A 10,284-nucleotide genomic window follows, 5' to 3' on the forward strand; every position below is an offset into this window, starting at 1 on the left:
CTGCTCCAACATACTTTGAAACAAGGAGGGGAAAAAACACAGTCATCATCAGCTTGTCAGACAGCAGCAGCTGGTGGAAAGACAGGGTAGGGGGTGGTGGTGTGTGTGTGTGTGTGTGTGTGTGTGTGTGTGTGTGTGTGTGTGTGTGTGTGCTTTTCTCAGAGCCTCTGAGTCTGTATACACGTTTAGCAGGAAAAAACCTTTTTGTTTCATTGGCTCTGAGGTCGCACATACTCAGGACAAAGAAGACTGAACAAAAACAGGTTTGAACTGCCGCTGTGCGGTTTCTTAAAAATATAAAATAAAAAGCTTTGTTTGTATGCAACAAAGAGCCTGCAGTGGCAGCCCTCCAATGGTAGGCCAGTTTGCGGGTCACTCATCATACAGGACAGACCTAATAAACTGGAAACCATCAAGCAACCGCTTCAATGGTGAAGCCTCTGTACCAGCACCATGCTGTATCTGTATCCATATATGAAAAGCAGAGAGCACAAAACATTACACATTCACTGAAGAGGCCACTTTGTACTACTGTGGGTGAGGCTGGTTATACACACTACCATTAACCTTCTCAGGTGTGTGTAATCTGGCTGCATCTTTGTTTCTGTTGCTGGGAGAATGTTTACAACAGCTTCATAAAATCACTGAATAACTACAAGGTTGTTATTTACTTTCTAACAAATAGTTCTGAGGAGACAGAAGTAACATGAACAATATTTTCTCACTATATCAGTATTTATAAATATCGATAAGGTTTCATGTAGATCACATGATGTTTGTTACCTAATGCTGATTTCCTGTTGTTACTTGGCGGCACTATGAGGGCGGCCTAATATTTGCCAGACTCTCAGTAAGCATCAGATTTTATAGTGGTTGCTATGCATGCGTTTTTTTGTTATAGCTGCATATCAGCCAGCACAGTGGACACCAGTCCTTCATCTCTGCTTACTATTGGCCACTCATGGGTAGTTTGTTTTACTCAAAACCAAGATGGTGGACAGAAAGTCATAAATGCTGAAGGTCTGTGGAATATCTCGTAAATCCTCCTAAAGCTGGGAGCAGAAGTCTGTGTCCGTGTTGAATCTAGCTTCTTTAATACACAACAAAACACAGTGTTTATATGTTGGTGTGTTTCACATCACTCAGAAAAAGTTCTGTATAGTGGATGTTTATCACCTACTGTTGATGGCATGTTGCCACTGGGTGGTACTATTAATGTGACATAATACTGGCGCGTGGATGTACACTGTCCAGTCTTGATGAAAGTGTAAACATGACGACATCAGAGATGTGAGGGCATGAAACCTGTAACAGGGATAGATGCATCAAAACATGTCAAAGTATTGGCTAATTAAAATATTAACGAAACATCCAGGACTCCTGCAAGTTTCCATATTTAATCATATTTACAAAAATATAACCAGGGACCTCTAATGGCACCCTGGTCACTTTTCATGGAAACGTCACGACAGCGAGGTCACCGGGTCAGACTTTGGAGGTCTGCAAGTGGGTTCAAGTAAAGTTATTAAAAACCAGCAGTAAAGAAATCAAACCATTGGAGAGCATTAAAACCATGAGGCATTTATGACAGCAGGCACAGAATATACATTATATAAGAGGTCACAAAGTAACAATGAGGCGGTGAAGTTGTCATTTCTAAATGGGATGCAAGGGTTATTTGTTACATCTCGAGCATCACCAGGCTGTGCAAATAAATGTGCATATTCCTGGTAAATTCCTGTATAACAGGAAAATAGTGTTTTGTATTCATATCGCCACTGTTAAGTGTTTACGTGTTTGGAAAACCTCAAAACAAATTACTGAATCGTCACAGCTGTCTTTGGTCTGAATCCCACTTACACAAATTAAGGTGGGATTTCCTCGAGGTCCCAACATCCCTCATCAACGTTCAAACAGCGCTATGCAGCAAATAAGTGAGGTACGAGTACAAGTTGGTATGTTGGTTGGCTGTAGCTCAGGTGGTAGAGCAGGTCAGCTACTGACTGGAAGGTTATGGGTTTGATCCAGGCTCCCGTCCATCCATCTTCTTCCGCTTATCCGGGGCTGGGTCGTGGGGGCAGCAGCCCAAGCAGAGAAGCCCAGACTTCCCTCTCCCCAGCCACCTCCTCCAGCTTATCCGGGGAACACCAAGGCGTTCCCAGGCCAGCCGAGAAATATGGGCCCTGGGGCCTCCTCCTGGTGGGACATGCCCGGAACACCTCACCCAGGAGGCGCCCAGGAGGCATCCTTGTCAGATCCCTGAACCGCCTTAATTGGTTTGGGCTCCCACTAATCTGCATGCCAAATATGCTTGGGGAAGATACTACCCCCCAGTTGCTCTCTGATGCATCCATCGTGAATGTTAGCTAAACAGCACTGAAAGAAGAAAGTGCTGGTGTGACTGGGTGAATGTGGCGTGTTGCATAGAGCGCGCTGAGTCCTCCAGGAGAGCAGAAAAGTGCAGAGCCATCAGTCCAGTTACCATGTAAATACTAATACATTTAGATTATTCTGTGACAGTTTAGTTAAGCAATGATTCTCTGCAACTTTTCACTCTGAGTATCAGAAGAAGGTCATTTTGTTGCTACATGAAAACTAATAACACTGCCCAGCTGATGGCAGATGGCCCCGCCCCTCGCTGAGCCTGGTTCTGCCGGAGGTTTCTTCCATAGGGGGTCGTATGATTGTTGAGTTTTCCTCTGCATGTGTTATTGTAGGGTCTACCTTACAGTACAGAGGTGACTGTTGTTATGAGTTGGCGCTGTATAAATAATATCGGATTGAAGATCATCTTCTCGTCTTATCTTCCATTCACAATCACTGTTTGTCCTGCATAGGTTTAGATCTAGATGAACGCTTTCCTCGTCACATGCTTCCTCCTGCAGCACACACAATAAACACATTCCTTTATTAACTGAAATGATTTTATTTTGGCAGGTTGGAAGAATGCCCGAGGATGTTTGATGCTTTGAGACTACTGCTACCAGAATCACCTCTTCCCACTGCACGATCACACAGCCAGCCTCAGGCCACACTCTACTGTTGCACTGTGTAGAAGGAAAAAAGCATGAAACAGTAGCATTTACTGTAAAAAGAAAGAGGCTCATGTCATTCAGATTCAATTTAGATTTCCTGAGAAATAGCTGATAATGTTTCCTGGTGGACAGAAGGATGATCAGGATGACACCTAAGAATTAATAATAGATAGTAGTGTTTACAAGTATGTGAACAATGATCATCCTAACTTTGCTTAATTTACCCGACATGGCAGTTACCTAAATATTTAACCAATAATATGACAATGTTTACATAAATCTAGGTTTCTTTGCTACTCTCTGTTCTGTATATCAATTTAAGCAACATTACTAAACATCTTGATTCCTTGTATGAATTCAACATTAAATGTGAACGATGCTAAAACTAAGGTACAAATCCTAAGGTGAGAGAAAGTATGAATGAAAGGCCATACAGATTTGGAATTCAAATAAATACCTTCAATAAATAAATGATATATTCCAACCCCACTGAAGTGTTCATTCATTTTTCTGTCCCATATTTACGGAGCCCTGCAGGGGACATGGGAGAAAAAAATTAAGACGGACTTTTGCGAGATCTCGCAAAACTAACTCGGGATCTCGCAAAAGTTTCATACATCTCCAAAAACGTCGGAGCACTTTTGCAAATATGTGATGTCTTGTAAACCGAGCAGATATCTGACGTTTACACAACTACATTCACGCCTCAAAATATCTTAGAAGTGTATTTTGTGACGCAGAAAGAGTAACATTACAACTAAGTAGCTGCCGCCATTGTTGGAATTCAACTTTTGCAAGATCTCGCAAAAGTCCGTCTTAATTTTTTCCTCCCATGTCCCCTGCGGGGCTCCGTACATATTCTGTCACAGCTCCTCCTCTTTGGTTTTTATCTGTAGTTTTCATGGACTCTGTGATTTTTCACTGTCAGTCTGTCAGGAACAGCTGTGCAACATAAATAGTTCTGAATAAAAAAAAAAATCAGATAAATGAAGACGTCCTAAATAAAATAAAATCTTTGTCCATGTGCAAATGTGGATGGTAGCGCGTCTATAGTCAGAAGCTCCGCAGCCCATCAGGGTCCACACACAGAGGTCGCTGTCAAAAGCTTGAATTGTACCTTTCTACAAATCTGGGCCGGGGCAATGGTGAGTTCCCAGTCAGAAATCTTGACGTATGGGCTCAAATTGTGGTCATAAATATTTTGTACTTGTAAATTAGGATTTGTGTGTGTAAACAAGATTTGTGTGGACTTAGCCAAAAAATACGTGTGAAACTCTGCACTCAAGTTTCAAATTACAAGTACGAATTTTGACCCAGTTTTTCTTCCTTTCATCTGATTGGCCAATGTCATGTCAATCACAAACTATCCAATCAGAGAACAGGTGGGTTTGGCTATTGGAGGGTTTTATGGAGTCCACACACAAATCTATTTTACACATATGAATCCTAATTTACAAGTACAAAATATTTATGACCACAATCTGAGCCCACGCTGATGGGATCAATCAAGTATCCTTCTATAGATCTACGAATGACTTCAAATTAGAGTAAGAACCACAAACTCATTATGAAAGTGTCACAGATGAAGAGAATCCACAGACGTCTGTACCACTAAACACTAAAGAAGCTGCCCCCTGCTAGGAAACGATGCTAATGTGAAACAGCAGGACAAACGTACAGAAAACATTTATTAATGGTGTCGTTTATCTGTTGTATTATTTTTCTCAAATACATTTGAAAAACAAACAAAGTCAGGTGACTATGTGTGAGCCGTTTCCAGGCATCGTTTAATCCACCGCAGGCAGCAGCTTTCATCCATGTCTGCGAGGTTTCCTTCCATATCAGTACATTTATTATTTACACCCTTTTTCAATATTTGGTATTCATACAAACATTTAAAATATAAACCAAGTTGAGTTAAACTTTATTAAACTGTAGATTCATACATTCGCTCCACATCACAGTAATCAGAATTTTGCCCTTACATGATAAATGTTCCATCTAAAACTTTTCATGTTTTATTTCATATTTGTTGCTACGCTGCATAAGAAAAGATGCAGAAAGGGCCCTGCATGAGAAGATTTGGTGCTGTAACAACATACAAATATGAAATAAATGATTCCTCATAGAATTGTTTTTATTTCGTTTCCATAAAAGCAGAAATAGAACACGACCACATCCAGTCCAGGTGCCGCTCTGGTTGGAGGATGTTGAGCAGAAACCCTTGGTCAACATTGGAAACATTAAAAGTCAGTGTGGGGGGAGACGTGTGCCCGTCATCGGACTGCGCACACATCCAGAATACAGAACTTGGCTCTACAAGTAGGGCAGGGAACCCTGCTGGACAACCACGTCTCCGGTGTCTGCTCGTCTAGACGGCTGGCGAACCATCGACCCAGACACAACAGACACCACATGGGTCTGCAGTGACACTGCTGGCAGTCTGAATCGTCATCATCGGTCTCTGTAGCAGACAGGAATCACACAGGCGTAGTTACACGAGCACATATGAACCCACCCAAAAAACGATCAGCGTAGTTTTACCTGCTTCGTGGCAAAGCGTGACCAGTTTGGCGTTTGCTGGAACCTGCATGCAGCCGATACAGGGCTCTAACTCCTGTGTACGCACACAGCACATGCTTCTGACTCATCTCATCTCAGCACTGGACACAATTTGATGAATGCAGCAGTGTGTACCTGTCCGTGGGGGAGGGTGTACGGCTGATTGAGGTCCACCTGAGCCTTGAACGTTTCCAAAAAGAGTTCACTGAGCGTTCGATGGATCACCACATTAGGAGAGTTTCTGATAGGAGCCCGGAGCTTCTCCCGGAGCTCTGCGTACTCCGTAGAGTTGAGCCTGGAACGAGTGGGAAAGACGATTTGATTTCTCTTTGTTTTGACACGAGCCGTGCCGTTTTGTCAAGACAACACATACTTGATATTGAATGGTGTGACAGCAGGGTTAATGCTGTCAACTCTCAGGGTCAGGATCTCTGTGGGCGAGGCTGAATCCGGACTCAGGTGGTGCTGTGTGGACTCTGTCACTGTGACGTGGCAATCGCTCTGCAGGGCCATGTAAATGTGATACGTGGTCACCTAGAAGCAGACAAAGAGGGTCAGATGTGCCTGAGCAGACAAAGTCTAGCTGCAGCTCATGCGCACAAGTCAGCAGTTGGATTCTTGTTGAAACGCAGCAAAGTTACCAAGTCCCTGTTCAATAAATAACCAACATTAAAAAAACGAAACATATTAAGATGCAGGATAACAGAAAACCAGTGAAGATGCTCTAAAAATATTTATGTACCAAAATTATTACATGAAAAGCTCAGAATGGATTTGTATAGTTGGTCCGTTAATCATCACAATGATTAGAGCCCACAGGAAGCCCACGGCCGTCGCTCTGTGTCCTTGTAGCTCAGGTCTGCGTTTGTTTGTTCGCCGTGCACAGAATCACTTTTCCATGGTCAGACCGCAAGTGTGACAGCGTTACCGCAACAACCTTACCGCGACAGCGTTACTGCGACAGCGTTACCACGACAACGTTACTACGACAACGTTACTACGACAACTTTACCGCGACAGCGTTACCGCGACAACTTTACCACGACAGCGTTACTACAACAGCGTTACCACGACAACGTTACCGCGACAGCGTTACCACGACAGCGTTACTACGACAACGTTACCGCGACTGCGTTACCGCGACAACGTTACCACGACAGCGTTACCGCGACTGCGTTACCGCAACTGCGTTACCGCGACTGCGTTACCGCAACTGCGTTACCCCGACAACGTTACCCCGACAACGTTACTACGACAACTTTACCACGACAGCGTTACCACGACAACGTTACCACGACAACTTTACCGCGACAGCGTTACTGCGACAACTTTAACGCGACAGCGTTACTACGACAGCGTTACTACGACAGCGTTACCACGACAACGTTACCACGACAGCGTTACCGCGACAGTGTTACCACGACAGCGTTACCACGACAACGTTACCACGACAGCATTACTGCGACAACGTGCAACCAATCTGCAATTTTCCCATCTCTGAAATGGTTGCCTTGGAGACGAAGAGTGCAGGGAAACAATGGCAATAATAAATATCATCAGTTTTCAACTGAACGGGGTCAAGGTTCCTTCTAGTCCGTCTGTGATAACAGTTCCTAACTGTGACGGATCTCACATCAGCTGCGAGCCCTTTAACCACCGACTTTATAAAAGCAGAAACAAACGGACGCTTTGTTTCATTTATGATCAACAGTCTATCAGAAACAGTCACTTACACGTTTCTCTCTGACGATAGCGAGAAGAGGCTGAAAAAAAGATGTTTATGATGTAAGGGTCATTTTTCTGATAGGACTTTCTGTGGACTGTTGTCCTGACAACTGAGACTCGTAGGAAAGCACAGGATCAGGATTTCTCGGAGTTTCTCTGCAGTGCGTGAAACTAGAGTTGTGCAGTTATAATGCCAAAGAAAAGCTACACGCATATTTATTAACACTCACCTTTAACACCCAGGTGTCAGTGACGATGACTCGAGCTCCCGGTGCTCCTGTAGCAAACTTATCTATGTGTCTGAACTCAGTGTTGATGCTGACTGCCACAGAGCCCCAGCTGGAGAAAGGGGGCTGCACATGGGCCTGCAGCACCTTACTGATTGGATGATTGTGCCAGCGACGCCGGGACCAGTAGAAGACAATTATCCAGCTGACCGACTGGAGGCAGAGAGACAGAAGGAGAAACGCTCTCCAGTTGTCACTAACCTGGAGAAACAACAACACAAGAGATCACTGCTTCAGGTTCACGATCAAGAGAGTTTGAACCACTAAACCTAAACAAAAGACGACAACAACAAAATGACTCCAACATGTTTGCTTATTGGCTCCTGTGTTCTGGTTATTCCTACAGATTACATTATGGAAAACTGTCTTCTTTTTTCAATTCATCAAATGTGCTACTCTGCAAACAAAGCCATTTCCTGCATAAATTCAAACTTTTCTACCCCACAGAGTCATGAAACCCTCGTGGAAATGTGATGCCTCATAAGGTTTTCTTCCCAGCTACAGCAGCTGGACCCAGAGACGGGGAAGCTGCACCAGGAACGAGTCGGCTAAAAGGCTGTAGGCATAAGCAGTCCTTTAACAGTGTGCACGTGTGGGCCCTGCATGCCACAGCCCACCACAGCTTACTCTGATCAACAAGGCAGAAATCAAACACACAACCAGTGGAAAATGCACCGTTTGTCACGCACAGTTACATCACTTTCACCCAAGCGCTGTAGCAGAGCGTGGGCACGTGTTGCAGTAAAAGAGATGGACGATGATGAGAACAGAGCAGCTCGTAACCACGAGAGGAGCCGTTTCTTCTGTTTGGAAGAGTTTTGGTTTAAATAAATAACAGAGATGCTGCGCCGCCATCTGCTGGTCAGCCTGCTTCTCTGTCAGACTTTCACCAGCATCATTACCAGTGAGCTAACACGGATAAAGAAGAATGTGTACTGCGAATGCTAACGATCCATTCTCCGACTTTGCTTAAAAACAGTGGTGAGCATTAGATCGAACCTGAAAGATAAAAGTTAATGACCGACTCCAAAGCCCTGTGTCGTGGGTTTTGTTTTTTTGATAATGTTTTATATGAGCCAGTGTAAACTCATAGCACGGCTCACTCTCCAAATGCACCGCCTGTTCTCCAGGATCTACATCAGCATAAATGTGTTTCCTTAAGTACACAACAGAGGGCGTGGCCCCGTGCAGGCTGCAGGCAGAGAGCACCAGCCGACCCACCTGGTAAATGTTAACCAGGTTTTTTTCTGGAGCAGCGACACACATTCCCATGTAGTAACCTGCAGAGAGAAGACACAATACAGCATCAGACAAACACGAACCTGCTCCATGTTTATCAGGTACACAAACATCACAGGGCCCCTCCACGGAGCAACAAACCAAGACCAGGTCAGACCGTGACTGTCCTCTGCTCGGGGCTCTCGTATATAAAACCCGTGTCTACGGACAAGCACTGATTTAAAAGCTCAAAATCAAAGTGTTATCGCTCCCACGGGCGTGTCCTCCATCATTACTGACCTGTGCGTGGATTTAAAGTACAAATCATTCACTCATTTAAACTGTTCTAATCTTTTCTTAATGCCTCGTTTTTTTACCCATGGTTCCAAAATGTTATAATGGTGACACTGGTTCTAACACCCACTGTGTGCGTGACGTGATTGCGGGGAACAGAGTGCTCTTCTACCTGTGTGACAGTGACGAGTTTACCTAAAGGCAGCGCGGAGTGGACCACGATGGTGATGCTGGTCCTTCTGATGTGATACTGGATGAAGCCCACGTCCTCGCTGCCCAGCCACGACGAGAACAGGTTCTGGATGGTGAGGCCGGCCGAGCGGAACTCATTGGGCGTGAACACGAAACAGAAGGAGAGGACGACGTAAGCCAGAGTAAACGACAGCTCCGGGCTCTCCATACTACTGCCAAGGTCCGAGTATATTTACCTCACTTCCGCATACGTTTTCTTCTTCGTCGTCTTTTCTTTTCTTCGACGCTTTTTCAAACACCGGGTTGAGCCATTACCGCCCCCTACCGGCTTGAAGAAGACGAACCGAAAGTCTGGTCTGCCTATCACACATATGCTCTTCACTTCAGCTTCAGCTCATCTGTAAAAGGAAAATCTTCTAGAAGTGCGTTTGTGAGGCCACAGTCTCGGGTCTAATTCTAGGGTTAGGGTCAGCGCAGGCCGGGAGAAAGATCTTCCGCACCAAACTTGCTGGGTCAGGGTTACTCTTGACTGGTACCAGGGTGGCTGGTCCGTCCCCTCTGGTCCTCTCACCTTTGGCCGTGGTAAAAGTTTATTTATATATCGCACATTTCACTGACAGATGTCACAAAGTGCTTCACAAGAGAGATAACAAAAAACAATATACAATACTTCGGTCCTCCCTCCTCCTCCTCCTGGGATAGGCGCACAGATGTCTCCTAGATGTGTGGCCTCAGGTATTTGGTACTCTTGGGGGCTGCCACATATCATGTAATATATGTAACTACCAGTGTTGGGTAAGTTACTTTAAATTAGTAACTTAGTTACATTACTAGTTACTTCTATCAAAAGTAACTCAGTTACTTCAAGTTACTCGTTACTTTCAAAGTAACTAGTTACTAGGGAAAGTAACTGGTTTTACTCAGACTTCTCTTGTTAATGTGTTGCTTCTGTAACTGGATACCCAGCCAGA

The 10,284-nt window shown here is 44.5% G+C and overlaps 2 protein-coding genes across 2 annotated transcripts in view; one reads left to right on the forward strand and one right to left on the reverse strand.

Moving 5' to 3' along the window:
- atoh8 (atonal bHLH transcription factor 8) overlaps positions 1-3,518 on the forward strand; it is an 11,983-nt gene extending 8,465 nt beyond the window's left edge. Inside the window, exon 4 of the mRNA XM_005751278.1 lies at positions 2,938-3,518. Within this exon, the coding sequence (XP_005751335.1) occupies positions 2,938-2,964 (27 nt within the window). The 3' untranslated portion in view covers positions 2,965-3,518. The remainder of the gene's footprint in view (positions 1-2,937) is intronic.
- Positions 3,519-4,804: 1,286 nt separating this feature from the next.
- tmem129 (transmembrane protein 129, E3 ubiquitin protein ligase) lies at positions 4,805-9,571 on the reverse strand. Its single transcript, XM_005751279.1, has 7 exons — positions 9,317-9,571; positions 8,831-8,889; positions 7,553-7,810; positions 5,971-6,131; positions 5,733-5,892; positions 5,580-5,652; positions 4,805-5,499 (listed from the first exon to the last, which is right to left on the reverse strand). The coding sequence occupies exons 1-7, from the start codon at positions 9,519-9,521 to the stop codon at positions 5,312-5,314; spliced, it is 1,104 nt and encodes a 367-aa protein (XP_005751336.1). The 5' UTR covers positions 9,522-9,571; the 3' UTR covers positions 4,805-5,311.
- Positions 9,572-10,284: the final 713 nt, after the last annotated feature.

Source organism: Pundamilia nyererei, unplaced genomic scaffold (assembly GCF_000239375.1).
Source record: "Pundamilia nyererei isolate P.nyererei 1_Seehausen unplaced genomic scaffold, PunNye1.0 scaffold00305, whole genome shotgun sequence".
Lineage (NCBI taxonomy): Eukaryota > Metazoa > Chordata > Actinopteri > Cichliformes > Cichlidae > Pundamilia > Pundamilia nyererei.

Bases quoted from the DNA above. Each gene is read 5' to 3' on its own strand.
- tmem129 (XM_005751279.1), bottom strand. From the start codon at position 9,521: ATGGAGAGCCCGGAGCTGTCGTTTACTCTGGCTTACGTCGTCCTCTCC. The intron at 7,811-8,830 runs GTGGGTCGGCTG...TTGTTTCTCCAG, and splicing joins ACCTGGTTAACATTTACCAG to GTTAGTGACAACTGGAGAGC. The intron at 5,500-5,579 runs GTAAAACTACGC...TGTCTGCTACAG, and splicing joins CACGCTTTGCCACGAAGCAG to AGACCGATGATGACGATTCA.